General features: G+C 44.3%; 2 protein-coding genes across 4 annotated transcripts in view; both read left to right on the plus strand.

Moving 5' to 3' along the window:
* ATP9A (ATPase phospholipid transporting 9A (putative)) overlaps positions 1–10,484 on the plus strand; it is a 52,521-nt gene extending 42,037 nt beyond the window's left edge. The window contains exons 24-28 of one of the 2 annotated variants that reach the window (XM_042884893.1): positions 625–689; positions 1,508–1,616; positions 2,882–2,939; positions 4,798–5,001; positions 6,130–10,484. In XM_042884893.1, coding sequence (XP_042740827.1) covers positions 625–689; positions 1,508–1,616; positions 2,882–2,939; positions 4,798–5,001; positions 6,130–6,266 — 573 coding nt within the window. In that variant the 3' untranslated portion in view covers positions 6,267–10,484. Of the gene's footprint in view, positions 1–624; positions 690–1,507; positions 1,617–2,881; positions 2,940–4,797; positions 5,002–6,129 lie in introns of those variants that run through there. The other variant, XM_042884895.1, reaches the window with a different exon arrangement.
* A 747-nt stretch (positions 10,485–11,231) lies between these two features.
* The window catches only part of NFATC2 (nuclear factor of activated T cells 2), a 93,834-nt gene continuing 87,405 nt past the window's right edge, over positions 11,232–17,660 (plus strand). For both annotated transcript variants that reach the window (XM_042884958.1, XM_042884956.1), the window contains exons 1-2: positions 11,232–11,496; positions 14,650–14,840. Coding sequence is in view for 1 of the 2 variants with exons in the window: in XM_042884956.1 (XP_042740890.1) it covers positions 14,791–14,840 (50 nt within the window). In the remaining variant the exon portion in view is untranslated. The remainder of the gene's footprint in view (positions 11,497–14,649; positions 14,841–17,660) is intronic.

The following is a 17,660-nucleotide window of genomic DNA, read 5'->3' on the forward strand; positions in this document are numbered from 1 at the left end:
TTGAGCTTTTTGAGAAAGCTCATTCTTCCCCCCCATCTTTTTAGAATAAACATGTTGGAGAGGGATAAGTGGAAACGAGAGACTGAAACTCAAGAGGACAAAGAAGCTGCTTCAGCAGCAGAAATGTATCCAAAACTTTTTTAAAAAATTATATATATATATATATATATATATATCAGAAAACAAACCTATAATTTCCTTAACTGACAAAAAATTAATCTTCAGTTCATTGCAGTTTGTAGCCTGTATGAGCGAGCATTAATTCTTTTTACACTGTAAAGGCATCATCTGGGGAGAGAGGCATGAGGAAGTGCACACCTGTCCTTTATGGCTCAGAACAGCTTTGATCAGAGCAATGGGCTCTGGAGAAAACTTTGTGTTTTCTTCTCTGGAACTGCATCACAAAATGTTTTCCAAGTCCAGTTCTCCAGTGTTTGCTATTAAACATAGATTTCATCCAAGGTTTGTGGGAATAGAAAGGGTTGATGTTACATTCTTCTTTGTCTCAGGAATTTGGAGAGCCAGCTCCAAGTACTTTTCAGTTTGAACAGAGTGTGTTTTTAAGCCGTTACATGAAGTGCAGTATTTAATGCCTGAAAAGCTTATTTCTTTTTCTTTTTCTAGGCTGTTTTTTCATCAGTATTTTACTTTGCTTCAGTCCCTCTCTACCAAGGCTTTCTCATCATTGGGTGAGAGCTCACGTTTTATTAATAGTGTGGAAAACATGTGCATAGTGATGGATTTGGGTTAATTAATATGCAAGGTGTGCATATCTCACAGTACTGCTTTGGAAAGGTGTGATCCATTCCCCTCTCTCTCTGCTTCTCTGAGCTGAGTAAAGACACCAACACAGTGCAGACACTTCTAGAAGCCTTTCACTCTAGGAGAGTGTCACATTCAGGTCAGACAGTAATAGCAATCCTTGTTCCAGGAGGAACTCCTGGTGAGAAGCAGAGAGGTGGTCATTGTGGGCTGGAGCTGTGAGCAAGGAGAGCCAGCACCCAGCAGTGCCAGCTGGGGGACAGCTCAAAGCCTTCAGCAGGTGGAATTGGTGGCTGCAGGAAGCTGAGAGATACCAGTCAAATACACTGCTATTGCACCTGCAGTGCCATTACTTCATAGGCTGTAGTGTACATGATTGAAAACAAAACAAAAACAACCCAAACCAGCACGTTCATCCCCGCTCTGTTCTGGTGCAAGCAGAACCCAGCGTGAGCTGTAGAGTGGAGTTTAGGGTGGACACAAGTCTGTCCTTGGCTTTGTTAATAAGCCCATAACATCATTTGCAGTACTTGAACCAATCACCTGTCCATGAATGTTTCTAATCACAAGCTATTCAAAACGCAAATCCTACAGGTTTTTCCTATGTGCAAAACTCATTTGCTTCATTTGCAAGTTTTATAGTACATCCTTTCATACTTGGATGCTGTATTTCCATTCCCAACGTTAGCATTTCTGTTTGTTTATCTGGAGTTAAAAAAAATTCATCAGTCTTCTACCTTCTCAGGTACTCCACAATTTACACCATGTTTCCAGTGTTTTCCCTGGTCCTGGACAAGGACGTTAAGTCTGAAGTTGCAATGCTGTACCCAGAGCTCTACAAAGATCTTCTTAAGGTATGAGCAATTTTTGTTTGTTTTGGCTTAGGGCAAAACCGGATTTTGATTGGAAACTCTCTAAATGTTTTAAATCAAATGTATTATCAGTAGATATGGGACTCATCATTGGACATAAGCATTTTCAAGCAAAGTTGTTTCAAAGGGAAGTTTGAATTAGCAGATACAGCCAGATTTCTGTACAGTTTGCTATTGAATGGTACATGAAATACGGCTTATTGAAAACCGATGGGAAATAATAGCTGCGTTCTGTGGGAAATTTGAAGTATATAACATTACTGATTTTTTTCAAAGTAAGGGAGAGGAGAAATTGCCATGGAGTCTGCATTCTCCTAAAGCCAGAAACAGGGACAGGGAGTGGGAGCACGGGATCTTATTTGGGGAAGGGAGGAGATTATCACGCATTTTCCTGGAATTTGCCTTCGGGGTCATGCAAAGGGACCTAGAATTTGGTTGCTGTGTGTTTTGTTGTTGCTTGGGCATGAAAGACAAAGGTCTTTCTCCTTAGACAAAAGAAAATTTGTCTGCTACTTACCATAGATATATCAGAAAGGTGAATCTTGTCCTTGGTTCTTTTTTTTTTCTTTTCTGGAAAATTGTTGGAATAGCTGGGTATGCGGCCTGGGAACATCTTTCTTAACTGAAGGAAAGGATGGACCGAGTCTTCAGCAGATCGTTTCCCTCAAGGATTTCTGTTAAACAGATACTCTTAAAAACAAAGCCTGTTTTTTCAGCAGCCTGAATAAGTCTCCATCTGGTTTCACTTGTATGTTGTCTCTGATGTCATAAACCACTAATTCTCCAACCATCCTTAGGCCTGGTCTAAACATAGGGGTTTTTTGTACTGGTATAGCTATGTTGGCTGGAGAAGGTTTTTTAAAACCTATCTGCCTTCAGTACGATGTGATTTGTGTGTATTGAAGTACAATATTAATATCTACACTTTTGTGGATGCACACATCTTATATTTCCCAGTACAATGACCGGCCTCAGGAGGCATCTTTGCACTAAATTAATTGTGTGTGCAGTGAGGAAAAGATTGTACTGATCTGTGCAAGCTGTGAGCATCCATGGTCCCAGGCCTCCTTCATGCATCATGAAAAATGAGAATAGAAGGACAGTACCTCAGGGTTGGTTGGTCTGGCTTTTTTTCTCTCCAAATCACTTCAAATTCTCTTTTTATTAATTGGTAGATTGATCTATAAAGGAATGTTCATAGCAGAAAACCCCCAATACAGCTTTTTTTTTCTCTTTCCCCCTCTTAGGGACGACCATTGTCATACAAAACATTTTTGATATGGGTCTTAATAAGCATCTATCAAGGTGAGAAATCAACTTTTGCTTGTACTTTTTCAAGTTCTAATGAATATGTTTGTATTGTGAGAAGTTAAGTGAATTTAGCAATGCATCTTTAGTATGGTGAATAAACATACATATTTTTGTCTCAAAATTTTGGCAGCGCTACCAAAGCAAGAAATTATGTAAAGATAAATATCAGCAACTGATCATCACTGTCATACACTGTGTGACGTTAGAAGTGCAAAGCATTGTGCTTTATTTCCCCTGTGATTTTGTGCAGGTTCCCTTTGGTGCTACAGTTGCACCATCTGTAAGGAGGAGCTTGTGACTTGTCCCTTGTTTCCAAACAGGTTCCTAATCCTATGTGTTTGCTGTTTAGTCAGTATACAAAACACAGAATCTGCATATCTGCGTGTTTTGTCTAGACCCTGTCTGTTAGTAGCAGCCGTGGTTCTGATTACTTTGTAGACAACTGTAATTAAGGGCTGGAGTAGAGCTCAATGACTTGATCGTATTGCGTATGTCCTAATTAAGCTGCTAAGAGAGTTAAGCAAATGCCCTAAAAACAACACATCCGTTTCAGCAGTAGATGTGCTAACTGGGGAATATGTCTAAGAAGGCCTTTTCTTTCAAACTGCCTTCTTAAAAATCAAGTAACCTCCAACTCGATCCTTTCTTTAGCTGTTAACCAGGGAATCACAGGAAGCACGCAGGTGGTGTTGAGCTACAAAGCTCAAATGGCAACGTGATCCTGTGACAAAATGTCTTGTTTTCCAGCACTCCTGTATCAGCAAGAGTCAGCATAAACGTGCCAAAGTTAGCAGCTAGTTCTTACTGATTTAAATGATGTTACCATCCTCTGTAGGGAGTGAAACCAAGAATACAAAAGCTCTGTTAATGTTATCTTCTGAAACCTAGTGCAGTAGCACCCCGTGACAGGGCTAGCACCTTCTGCTGCTGGGTGAATGTGATGGCAAGGCCACGGCATTTACAGAGAGCTCACAAGTGGTGGAGAGCTAAGGCCAGAGGGTGATGAAGTGAGGGAAAGATTTCTCCCACTATCTTGCTGTGGTATTTGGCAAAATTGACTTCACTTCTGCTGTGCTCAATATCTAGAAAACAATTGAACTAGTTGCTAGCAGAGATGAGACTGACTAAAAACTTGAGCAGCCCTAAATTTTGGAACGTTCACAGCTGGATTTGAACTTCGTGGCTTGAGCTCTGGTCACTTGCAGGTTTTCCTTTCGAAAGGAGCCTGGTGTGATGGATGTTGGTGCAGATTACTCATGCTGGTAACATGAGTTATTTGTGCAGGTGGCCGTGCAGGGCGCAGTGAACATTCTCCAGCTAAAGCCAGAATAGGAGCGTGAAACAATGCATCGTTAATCGTGCTTTGGTGTGCCCTTCTATTAGGGAGACGTGTAAAGGAGGAGAGAACTTGGCTGAAGTAGGCAAAGAGAAGCTAACTTGTGCACTTTGCTTCCATCTGAGCGCTGAGGCAATGCAGTGGGTCTTAGCAATATTTGATATCCTCCAGCTTCTGAGTAGTGACCAGCTGCTTTTCAGGGAGGATGGATTTTCATGATTATAGAAGTGACCAGCTGCCAAAATACTGTGCGTTCACTTCCAATTTCCACGTGTCTGTGAATATGATAGACTAATACAACAATCTGGGCATCTGTGCAGTAACTTTTTTCCCCGTCGTCTTATCAGTTGTCTCCTAAATAGTAACGGATTCCTTGTTTTTCATGAAACCTGTGGAATGTAATGACAGTCTCAAGACACAGCTGTGTTTCAATCTCTCCAAGACTTAGCAGTAGGTTTTTAGAGTTTTGACTGGTGTTAGGGTAAAACACTCAATGGGTCTGCTGCTCTCCTGCAGGTAGCATCATCATGTACGGAGCGCTCCTCCTCTTTGAGTCTGAATTTGTTCACATTGTCGCCATTTCCTTCACATCGTTGATCCTCACAGAGTTACTGATGGTGGCACTGACAATCCAGACATGGCACTGGCTCATGATAGTGGCTGAGTTGCTTAGTCTCTCCTGCTACATAGCTTCTCTGGTCTTCTTACATGAATTTATCGGTAAGGTTAAATGTCTTTTCTCCATTCAGTTGCTTTATGACCTGAATAGTTAACTGGCCTGTAAGAACATTAGTTGGATTTAAAAGGCTGTTGATGATGTCAACGTGATTATAATGGTGATGCTTCTGTCCAGAATAAACACTTCTTGATTTGAAGGATGTTTTATGGTTCCTTCTCACAGCAAAGTGCTAGAGGAGATAAAGTTAGTCAGTAGGCTGTATGCTGCTCAGTGAATCCCATCCTTGCTTTCACAGCTTCACCACGTATCAGCTGTCATATGGAATAGCAATCTTTTATTTCCATGTGTGAACTGGACTTGAGAGTGCAAATTTGATCCCCTCCTCTTGCTTTGAAGACTTTGCCTTTTAGCTGGATGAAGTAACTGTCTCCTAAAGCTTACCCAACTTTATCTGCTTCTTCATAGGCCCTTCTCTTTTTTTTATCTTTTTTTTTTAAAAAAAAAAAAAATCTTGCCTGGAAGGGAGTTAATCCATTTAGTCTCCATGGCTAAAGGGAAAAAGGAGGAATTCCAGATCCCCCGATAGTTATCTAGTTACAAATCATGTCTGTAGGCTTTGTTCCAGTGTTTGTTCAGGGATCCACAAGATGTCACCAGTTCTTCCATAATGCTCTTTGCTTACACTGAAGGCCACGAGGGTAATTTGTTCATGGGCTGGATCTGTGTCTTTTACAGATGGGTGTACTAGCTCTGTCTTGAACAATGCTGTACCTATTTTTGTAGTGCCTCTGAGATCTAACTGAGTTGAGAGATGTGTTTGTTTGGACTACGGCCAAGTAACAGAGGCCAAGTCTCAGAGTCAGCATACAAGTAGCCCATTTAAGGAGAGTTCAGTATTTCCAGGGGATGGACAGCCGTGCTTTAGATGGGCTATGCATGTGCATTTGCCTGCAATGAGTTTCATGCCCTGCTGGAATCCCACAGGAACGGGTCAGGCATTTGTGAAAGAGGCAGAAAAGTGAGGTACCAGGGATCGTGTGAGCTTTGAAATTCTGTGTGTGGGGGAAGTGAGGCTGTTTGAGAAGCACTGCCAGATTGCACTGCCTCTCTGTGCCTCTTCCCTGAGCATGTTTCTCTTTTGTTGACGCTGAGTTTTTCTCTTTTTACAGATGTTTACTTCATTGCTACTTTGTCGTTCTTGTGGAAAGTCACTGTCATCACTCTGGTGAGCTGTCTTCCCCTCTACGTCCTGAAGTACCTGAGGCGAAGGTTTTCTCCTCCAAGCTACTCAAAGCTCACATCCTAGGGCTGCTTTCCTTGTGCACCAGAGACAAATGCTGCACATGGCTGAGAGGCAAAAATTGTGTAGTTGTTACTAAAACAAATACGTCTGATATTTGCATAAGGATCATGTGGTAATCTCTATTACATGCTGCTTCATTGAAAAAGACTTCACAACTACCATGAGTGGAGACTGACTGATACAAGGGAGTTCTTTGGAGAGTGGAGGCACTTATTGGTTCAGCCACTTTTTGTCACTTTCGTTCAACTTAACTGGGGTCAAATGCATGCAGCTATGGTGATGATTGGTTTCTCACTTGTGGTTAAAATCATCCAAAAGCTGCTAACTGACCTCAAAATTTATATTTGACGATTTTTAATTTTTTAAGTATCTGTGGTGTTCCTTGCAATGTGTTGTGTAGTTTTATATTCATCTTTTTGAGTAGGTACGTTCTTCTTACATCTTGGAAATCCCTTAATGTAGGTGATGCGCTGTAGTGCTGACAACAGATTCCTGATTTATGGCATGCTGTTCCCATTGCGGGGCTCCAGTCTGCACACGCTTGAGAATCTGAGCTTGTCTGAGATTTTCTGTCAGTGCTCACCCTGGTGATTTTGGTGGTATCCAGCCATCGATAACTACAGCAAAATGTAATCCAAAATGAAGAAATGGAGTTTTGTTTAGCTTTTGTGCTTCCTGTTAGAAGGAGCTGGTGACATAATAGCTTTACTGTATATTTATTTGTATAGCAGAGAATTATCTAAACTAAAGCAAATTTCCTTTGGAAAAAAAATTTGCAGTTGATCAGACTTGAAATGTGTTGACAACGTGAGAAGAGTCTTGTACTGTTCTACAGACAATGTGGCAGACTGTCTTGAATCCTTGGAGACTGAAAGGAAAGGTCACAGAGCTGCTGCTCCTCTCAGCTGTACCAGGTCTGTTTCCTGTTAGGGTGGAGCAGTGAAGATGGGCTGCAAATAAGCGGAGGCACTCCTGGGTGGATGTTGTTCGTGACAAAGTCTCTACAGAAAGCAGTTTTTGAGAACCTTCCGTGTGCTTCACTCTAAAAACCAAACTTGAATCAGAGGCAGAAGCAGGGTCTGTACAAAGGCGTTGGGCTTGTATGCAAAGCAAAAAATACATATATTCTTTAATCTGGTGAGTTTTGCTTTTGTAGTGAGGTTCAGCCCCCATTGTAACACAGTGAGGATGGCTGCACGTGCACAGACAGCTCAGGAGAACGGCAGCTACAGGAACCTTTTGCTGTTGGGGCTGTGCATCTATCATGGCCGAGCTTGTATAGTGGCAGCCATCCTCATCTAATGGCCGTCGAGTCTGTGATAAATTAGTTGCTTTCTGTCTCGTTCCCACATCACAAAAACCACGGTGGTGGCTGGCACTGCCTGGCGCCGCGGCGGGGATGGCAGAGCTGTGTGCCTGCACACCCCGGGCTGTTGGGGCAGCCCGTCCGGGCCGGGCGCTGCACGGAGCAGACGCTCCTGCTTGTCTCTGTGCCACGCAGGGCGCCTTTCATGGACTGCCAGCTTCTGCTGCCATTGCCACAGCCGCTGTCGCAAGCGGCATGAAAGGCTCTGGTGTGAAAAGCAGTGGAAAATGGGAGCGTTGTTTCAGAAGGAGAGCTGGAGTCTCTGTGGATCCATAGTGGTGCCTCTCGGGTTTTCAAGTTGAAGATCGCTGTGGCTTGTGTGGTGATTGCTCTGAGGAATGCCTTGGACAACCTGGGCAGCCTTCCTTGTTCTCAGTTATGGAGAGGAAATATCAAAGGGGAGAGAAGCAAGTTCCAAAGGAATTAGAGAAGAAATAAAAATTTGTGTAGCCTGGGGGTGAGGAAGCACCAGTCCTTGTTGTCATGTCATGTGAGGAAAACCCTGAGTTCAGAAAAGCGTGTTTTCAAAATGTTGCCTTTCATTCCTTCTCTTCTAAATTGTTCCTAAAAATAATAATAGTATAACAGTATGCATTTCCAGCCCTCTGGCACACGGTTGTTTTGGGAAAGGTGCTGTAAGTCCTACACCGTGCAGTGGTTTGTCTCCAAGGATAAAAAGCAGTGTCTGTGCAGCCTTGTTTTGGAACAGTTGGGCTGGCAGCGTTTTGTGGATGATGCCATGTGCCAAAAGGTGCTTCACGTTATCTTCATTGCGACTTGCTGCAATTCCTGAATAGAGTCAGACGTGCACATGTTCTGAGTCCCCATCAATATCCGATTTAAATAGATTGAAGAACAAGAATCAAGAATGCTTTGGCAGTTTCTTGCCACTAAGAAGTCCCTCTTGTCCTGCAGAAGATACATCGTGGTACGCATCTGTGTAGGATCCCCATCCCTGTGTGTGTGAGCATCCCACGAAGACAGCAGCGCTGCGCTACCGCCTGTAAATATTTGGCTTGTGTCTGTGGTAGAATTCACTGTTTCCCAAAGTCAGTACAGTTTACACTGAGTGGACCATATTTGCAAAATATTAGCTTACACGAAGAAAGGGAGTGACCTGTGATTTCAGTAACATTTATTGCTTCGTAACCGTGATGCCGAAGGCCCATTGGGTGGCAGTGGGAGCAGTCTGTGGCTGTGTCCTGGGGTGCAGGCGGGGTTCCTTTGCACAAGGTTGTAAATCCAGGAGGAAATTTCCCTCTGGTTAGACGCTGCATTTTTTAAAGTAACCAGAAAATTAAAACTGCCATCTAGAGAACAGCAGGAGGGAGGAGGGACTGTTGTATTTTTCAAGTTTAGCACTTTACATCTGCAGTTTATTTCTCTTAAGTTATTTAAACATCTTTTTAAAAGCAGAGTTTAATAAACACACTCCTGCTTACCATACACGTGAATAAATGCATTCTCTGTTGGAAATTTAGTTTAATCTGTTTCATCTAGTCTGATCATAATTTGTGCTTCTTGGAAGCAAAGCATTGTTTCCTTCTTGTGTGCAGTACCTTGTGCGTAGATTCAATCAGTGTTCTTCTCCCTCCCCTTTTAGTTGTTCTGGTTTGTGTGCTGCAGCAGTTTGTGCGATGTGTGAGCTTTGGGACTGCGCCCCAAGTGCTGCTGTGGGATGGCAGTGCTGGGTGCTCCTGTTCCCCTCCTGCTGTGGGGAAGCTGTGCCGTGCTGTGTTTAGTGGTGTGCAGGTTTTGTGACACGCATTGTTCTGTCCTTACATCGCTGCAGTAATTCCAGGTGTGTTGCAACCCTTTTCATTTTTTTTTCCTTTACTCTCACGTGCATTTCCCATGGTTTGCCCCAGGTTATCTTTGCAAACACTTGTTCTGCTCAGCTCATATTGCAATTGAATTGCAGCATTCTTTATTCAGCAGCAGCAGTTTAAATCTGAGCACAGCCTTATCAGAACTGGGCTGAGTGACGAGTGACATCCCTGGTGTCCTGTCAGCGTTGAGAGCTACGTGCTGAGAGCTGCAGCTGTGGCTGGATCGAACTGAGCAGCACCGAGGGAGTTGTTTGTCTGTGGTCTGCTGCACGATCGCAATTAAATGCTGTGACAAACTCCTTTGCCCTCTGCAACTCTTGAAAGGAATTCTGCTATGGTGGATCAGGGAGCTGTGGTGAGTTAAATGTGTGAATCCCTAGAGCTCATCTTCTGGCTTTATCTTTTAAAGAGAGCTGCTGCATCACGAGGTGCATCATAAATCCTTCGTTTGCACCAGCAGTGCTCAGCACCAGGCAGGTGAGCTGCCCTGCATGCAGCTCGTTGTCATGTGTTGTTGCACACAGCCCTTCAGGTGGGGTTGGTGCATATTCACGGCTGCCGTAGTGAGGGCCATCTCAGGGCCTGCTGGGACCTTCAGCGTGAGCTGGGTGGGCTCATTTATTTTGTTTTCATTATTAGTTACTTCAGAGTTAATAAACCCGTTGATTTGCATGAAATCCTGGGTTCTACAGCTTTGCCAATATGGTCCATTACTACTGCCTACTACAATTTGTGTACTTATATGCCTTTGAGAACATTTCTAATTGTTAAAATTTGTTAAAAATTAAATGTTAATTTAATTTTTAATTGGGGGAGGTGGATTCTGGTGTCAAAATGATATTTACTGTGATGCCAATGTTTTGTACCTGTCATCTAGTTAAACAACGTGTAAATATACTCTCTGTTCAAGAGAAATATGAATGCCAATTATTTATTGTTCTGTGGAGTTGTATGTTGCAGATGTGTAAGAACTTAAAAGGGAATGTTGTAAAACAAGGTGGAAAAATAAATTTTATGCAACTTGTCTATTTCATCCATATATGCCAGGTGTGGGGTACCGAGTCAGGCTGGGTGTGAGCCCTCCACAAGCTGTAAGCATTCTTTCAAGCAAAAAGAAAGGCAGCTTTCATATCAGAAACAAAGTAAATCTACAACAAACTGTCCCTCAGACAATTACATCTGTGTTAAAAAGTTCCCTTTAGATTCTGTAGGACACGGACGCCAGCATCGCACTCCCTCTCAACATTAACCCGTTGTGTGCAATGCTAATGCAAATATTAAATCAGCCGTTTCTCTGATGTTTGTGCACATCAGATGAATGTCGTAGGCTCCAGAAATTACAGAACAGACTTCTCTCCCAAGTGTTCCCAATTTCCCACCCTAAATGGGTTACATAAGCCCTAGTTAGTGGTTCTTTTAATTTATGACGGTTTCTTTTAATGGTGAAATGTGTAATTTAAAAAAGTTAGAAATAGTTTTTCTAAACTTGCTCTGGAAAGGGAAGGAGAATTTCTCCATTTTTTTTTTTCACCCAAACATTGCATAATAGTAGAAATGTCAAAGATTTCCATGGGGCTTAATTTCATTCTTCATGTGGCTGTGGTCATACCAGCAGTTTGAACACTGCAGGGGTTGGCAGATTTTTGGAAGATCACGCATCCTGGGATAAGTTTTCAGCCTAAGCTTCACCAAAGGATGCCAGTGGCCTGATTTTTCAAATTGTGGTTGTATTATTATATGCTTGTCTTTTTTTTTTTTCTTTTAAAGGGAGGAGGAGGAAAAAAAAAAAAGGTGCTGGCTGGTAATTGGGTATCATAGTGCGGCCCCGAGCCTGGTGTGTGGCGTGAGAACCTGTAGAACATTACCTTCAACCATTTCAGAGAAGAAAAGTGTCGGTGTGCCCTCATCTCCTTCTGGTGGCTCAAGTAGTGACATCTGTACATGCACTCTGCATCTCTGCTGCATTAGCGTGGCATTAAATATCCCTGCTTTAACAACTATTTACCAGGAAGGTGGTGCTGAGCTTCCTGTTCCACAGGTAGGAAATGGGAGCAGGCAGAGGAGTTCCCTGGGCCAGACCCAACGCCCACACTGGAGCATGGAGAGCAAATCTGATTTTGATTATCAGACTTCTTTCCCACCTTAAAGTCAATCTCAGAGGAAAGATACTTACTCCACAGAGTATCCAAATGGTTGCTTTTAAATTAGGAATGTGATTGCAGGCTTTAAAGCAAAACAAAATGCTGTTCTGTTACATGGAGTTCTGATAAATCGCAATCCAATGGCTGCATTTTGCTGCGTTTCTCTGTCTTGGAATGGAGCCTGCACCAATGTTCTGCAACCCTGTGGTAATGCGGTGAGTTTGAGAAATGTGAGCAGCAATTACCTGCAGGAATGGCTTTGCTGTAGCTGCAAAAAGGTGTAATGAGAAGAAAAATCTGCATTTTTCCATTGTACTCAGCAATGATTAGCAGCACTGAATCCTGGTCCATCCTACGTGAGGTCGGTACCAAAACTGGCATCAGCCTAATGCCTGCTGGGTGCTGTGATTTTCTGAGGCCACAAGCATTTCCTTGCCTCAAAATCTTGGGCTGGAGGAGTTTTTTGGGTCACACTGTGAACCTCTGAGTTTCTGCTTCTTGTAGCTGAAGGTGCAGATAGTTACTGACTTGCAAGACCCGGCCTTCAGAAGAATGTCCTTCCCTCTCTGCTCTTTCTCCCTTTGTGGCACAGGACCTAACTGTTACTGGCTGAGCGGGTTACACAAAAGGGCTTTCAAATCATTGCATTCCCACTTTAAAGCCTCCTTCTCTGGGCTTGCTGAAACTGCACGTAAGGAGAATATTGTGTGCTGCTCAGATTCTCTCACAGAAAGAAGTAGTAACAAGAACAATCTGTGCAAAAGAATTTAGCGCATTAAAGATGGGGGTAATAGTCATTCTCATTTGTCCTTTTATGTGAACCAGATTTTATTTTAATGTACACTCTGAGTAGCTTAACCATATCCAGAAACTTGTTTACCAAGGCGAAAGTCGAATTACTCGCAATATAAATTAAGAGCACGAAGAGAGGTGGATTGATGGTGCTGCGTGCTCCTGCTCTCCATCCTGAGGCACTCCTGCAGCACACACCTTGCTGGGCACGTGGGATGGGGCAGCTCTGCACTCATCGTTCCACCATACGGAATGTTTGCCCATGTGTTGCACATCTGCTCCAAACGAGCTGTGCTGTGGCTCTGCTGTAGGCGTTACATTTCTCTGCCGTTGGACACGGATCTGTCCTGTGCTGGCTCTTGCATTTTTAAGACATGTCACTTCTGATTCATTTTGTACAGTGCTGGGTTTCAGCAACGTGTGACTTGTCAAAAAGTGATGCAAATTGCTACAGATATTTAAAATGAGGCTTAGTGTAGCCATTAGATAAAGCGCTGCAGAACGGTGCTGACGGAGCACGTTCACTGTTCCAACAGCGGCGATGCCATGAACAGAAACACAGCCCATGGAAAAGGCAGGGGATGCAGGATTCCCCTTTATAAGGATCAGTGTTACCTCTGTAGATGGTGATCCTGTGCTCCCAAGTACCTCGCCATGCTGTGCCTACGGGGCCAGGCCCCATGTTAGCCCACTCCCCCTGCAGCTGGGGTTGGTCTGAAGCTGGGAGCTGGAGCAGGTTGCTCTCATAACGTCGTGTTCCCTTCCATCTCACTCTGCAGGATCTGACCTCTGAGAAGAGAGCAGAGTTGTGGTGGTGGAGGTGCTGCTGCCAGTGGGTGTCTGCTGAGGTGGGACCCTCCTTTACTGTGGAGGTGGTGCTGGAAACATCTACAGCTCTCCCCAGCCAGGTCTCTGTTAGGCTTCATCCTGTTCTTAAGTTTGACATCCAGCAGCCACAAGCTGTGGAGCTTCAGAGTCCCAGCAAAGAGCAGCCAGCATTTTAACTTCTCTCTTGCCAAGGCTTCCTTAGCATGAGCCAGCAAGGAGAGCTGTGCTTCTGGAGCTGCTCTTGTGGTGAGTGAGTCCAGGGAAACCCAGCCGTGCTCGCTGCCCTCCGGTCCCACAGAGCACCCAGGGGGTCACAAACCACTCAGGCTGCACACGCAGTTCTTTCCTTAATTTTTGAAAGTAATTGGAACAGTTGCATCCCAATGTTCATTAATATAGCTTTAAATATTTAATAGGTCGTCTTGGCTTCACTCAACCCTGCAGCAATTCAAAACCAGTGATAAACAGATAAGTGATTTTAAGGCAAAGGTGAATAAAATTAAACTTGGGCAAGCAATTTTTCCACTGAAGTTTGAGCTGGAAACTTAACACTGCTCTTCCCCTCCTCTCTGTTTGCTGTGTCCAAGGTACATAAAATCCCCAGAGGAGAAGACTGGTTTTGTGTAGGACCCCTTGCTACCATGGTCACAAATGAACCATTCCACAGAGGCATTTATCAGTGATGTGCAGTGTGGCACAGGAATTTGGACCTCCTCCACTCTGACAGCTGGGCTGTAAAATGAAGATGTTTTACAAAGACCTGGGTTAGATGTTATCCAAGCCCAGCTATTTTTCCTTCTCCAGATACGCCTCTTTCCAGTCTTCAGCATCCTTTTACTTGTTTGTCAGAATGCACTGCTGCCTTTTAGCTGGATCCAGATAACCAAACCCGTGTGACAGTTTGCATTTTAGGTTGAAATTTGTCCCAGAATTGATCAGGCAGCTGTCTCTGGGCAGAAGTGTTATTCAAAGCTGCCCACTTCTGCTCCTAGGCAGCTTCAGGCCTCCTGCTGATTGCATTTTGACATCTGATCTTTCCTATACACAAGGAGAAATGATCCAGGAAGCAAATTTGTAAAGTAAAATTGCTATTTGCAATGCTGAGGCCTCAGGGAGAAAATCCTTCTGAACTCAGATGGAGAGAAGCACGCAGTGTGTGCTCTGCTGGGGCTGCGCTGCTCTGCACCTCCAGGGAACCCGGCAGCTTTTGTTGGAGTCCCAGCCTAATTCTCCTTGTTACTGAAGTGTGGAACTAATTTTTACAGGTGCACCGTTCACCATAAATAGTCTTCAACAGAAAGAAACGTCTTGTATTTCACATCTGAGTGACAGCTATTTCCTTCAGCAGCCTCTGCGTCTTCTGGGATCTTTCCCCACAAGGATGCGTGTGGGCAGAGATTTATAAGTGCTCCCTCTCCCCTTTATTTCAGCTCCTGTTCCCATTCTGCCTTGGAAGAACGTAATGTGACAAAGCCTTCAGTAAAACCAGAGCCTGAAGGAAATATCAGGTGTTAACATCCAATAAAAAGCTAACGCGGTGGAATGAACTGGGATTGCGAGGTACCTCTTGTATGGCTGAGGCAGGAACTGACCAAATGCAGCGTTTTTATGATGGTGACAGGTAAGCACTAATTACAGCCCCTGCACTCCATCACAAGCCGACTGTCAGGGTAACTTACTGCCCCCAGTACCTGCAGTGACGTTGCGAGCGCTTTCTGCTCCTTTCTGTAACTGAATGCAGTTGGTCCTGAAGGAACATAGGGAGTAAATCTGAGGTGCTGAAAGAAATACTGCGCTAGAAATTACGCTGCAGGGAACATTTTATATGCTTTGGAGTAAATTAGTGCCTGGGTTTGGGGTTTTCAGGAAAAAAATCTTTGTGCACAAATACACACTTAAAAATACACTTTCTTTCAAACACCAACCACTTTAACAACGGTGTAAATCAGATTTTACAGACCACATATTTCAAGTATGAAGTTCATTAAACGTGTGAAATTTTAGATTAGCTGCCGGGTGTGGCCAGAGCTGCAGTAATGAGTCGTAAATTGTGCCTGGGATGTGATATCAGATTCCCAGCGCTGGCAGCGATACTGAAGGTGTAGAACCACCTGCGTAGCCTTCCTTCATTATCATTATTTAGTTCAGCCATCATGTGATAAGGTAAATGACCGCATCAGTGTTTCCATCCCTAACCCACCGTGCAGGTGCCTACCTGCATTAGTTTGTTGTTGTTATTAATGAACCAACTTCTGCCTTAATGTAACAAATGCCACCTATTAACAGCTGTATTACTGCCAGCACCCTGATGGCCAGCGGTTGTCCTTAGGTATGAGATGTCACTTGAATTTACGACTTGCTCTGACACTGCATGAGAGAATCCCTCAGTGGTTCCCTTCCCCAACAGCTCTGCAGCATTGCTGCCCCAGGTCCTGCTGGGTCCCAGCGCCCTGGGATGGGATCTCTGTGCTCCGCTGTGCACTGTGTTCACTGTGCAGGGCAGGAGGTTAAGAGCCATTTCCAATCCTGATTTGGCCAGCAAAGGGAACTTCCCAGGTAGCAGCATGGCGGGGTTTGAGGCGTGCTGTTCCCTGTGCAGCTGTTAGCTGAGGATCTCAGAATGCAGCTGGTGACTGCAGCTCCGGCAGCACAAGCACTGAAAGGAGCAGGTAAATGCAACGTGTCGTTTGCTGCCTTTCCTTGCACAGAGAAGCACCTCTCCAACTCCCAGACGTGACTGATGTTCCTCCAATTACTGCAGTGCGTAATCGCTCCTTTCAGCTCTCTCACTCTTCTCAACCTCACCTTCAAAATCTGGGAGACAGAAACGAAGAACACCCAATGGCTTTATAATTTTAAAGAGAAAACATCTCAGGCATGAAACCAGTGTCTTTATGGTCTCATCCTGGACTCTTAATTGCTTGTTTAGTCTTGCTCTTAAAAGGAAGTTCAATTTTATCCTTTGTGCTTGCTTGCAGAGGGCCTCGGAGCTGCTAACCTCATCACTGATAGTGGTTTGTAAGGCAGTGCCAATGTGGAAGGCTTAAGTGTTCCCTGAGAGCAATGTTTGATGTTTGGATAGAAGCATAAATCATGGTGCATAAACATCCGTCGCTGTACGATTTTGCTAATTGAGTGCACCAGGAGAACGTCGGTTGTGGAGAAGATCTAGAGCCATCTGCAGCACAGTAAATCCGTCCATTGCTCTTATCTTCGAGCTGTTGTGTCTGGGTGCTGCTTGCACAGCTCCTGCTCCACCTGCACTCCCCTTTCCCTCAACGCACGCCCTTAAAGCCCTCGTTCAAGACCCAGCGTGGGCTCATTGCAGAGCGACCAGCCGGGCCATGCAGTGGCTGTGGGGCTGCGGGGTGCCCATGGGGCCAGCCTCAGGGAACGAGGCCTGTGATGCTGCTTGGAGAAAAGAGGTTTGGCTTTTGCCTGAGAGAAGAAAAAAGGAAAAGACCGGGTTGGTTTTTCAGGAGGCTGAAGTTCAGAACAGGTTTTGGTGCAGCTGCAGGTGCAGATCTGGTGGTACTCTTGCTTGCACCCTGATGTGGGGATGTTGGCACTGGTTGGTACACGGCGTTGTGCCGCTGTGTGACTGCTTTGCAAACGTGTTTTGCTCCGTCTGAAATCCTGAGAACTGTAGGCGACAGACGTGGTAATGGGGAAAACGGAAGACTGCAGCCTAGGATGGGATTGTGTGGGGTCAGCTGCAATAATTACATCCTCACATCCCTTAAGAGGATGCTAATTCAAGAGCTGCCTGACTAAAAGCAGTGAGAGTGGGGCTCTATTGTTCTGTGAGTGAGGAGAAAGACATTTATTTTTTCCTTTACAGGAAATTTTTGAGGGGAGGGGGAAGAGAAAGAATGTTCTCTACACTTTCTTCAACATCTTTCTTATTTGTGGTTTTGTTTGCTGAAGCTGCCTTTGTTGAGGGGCAAAAATAAAAATCACTCTTTACTTACAAAAATTAGTTTTAATATTCACAAACAGAATCCTTTCGCTAAAGGCCAGTTCTTAGGAAAGAAAATCATTGTGACTCAAAAAATAGCCTTTCAGCTCACTGGATGTTGTAGAAAAAAAATTGAGCAGTTTTCATTGTAGATGAAAAGCTCTTTTTCTTTTGGAGAAAATGTTCAGATGAGGACAATCCTAGCAGCTCTGATTGCAGCCTGTGAGAGCTGTGCGCGTTCCTGAGCCACGTGGAGATCATTACGAGATCAGACACTCTGCTTGCAGCTTAATTAAGTGCGCGAATACTTTATTCAGACAAGTGCATTGTCAGAACAGGCCTTGGTTGGTTAAGTGCTTGCTGGTGTCACGGTGCTCCGGGGCCGTTACGGAAATGGAGAGAGATGCCAGTGTGCAGCAGGCAGGCTGTGCTGCAGTGCTGTGCTGCGGTGCTGTGCTGCGGTGCTGTGCTGCGGTGCTGTGC

This window comes from Lagopus leucura, unplaced genomic scaffold (assembly GCF_019238085.1).
Source record: "Lagopus leucura isolate 7727_CA_CO unplaced genomic scaffold, USGS_WTPT01 Super-Scaffold_100047, whole genome shotgun sequence".
Taxonomy (NCBI): domain Eukaryota; kingdom Metazoa; phylum Chordata; class Aves; order Galliformes; family Phasianidae; genus Lagopus; species Lagopus leucura.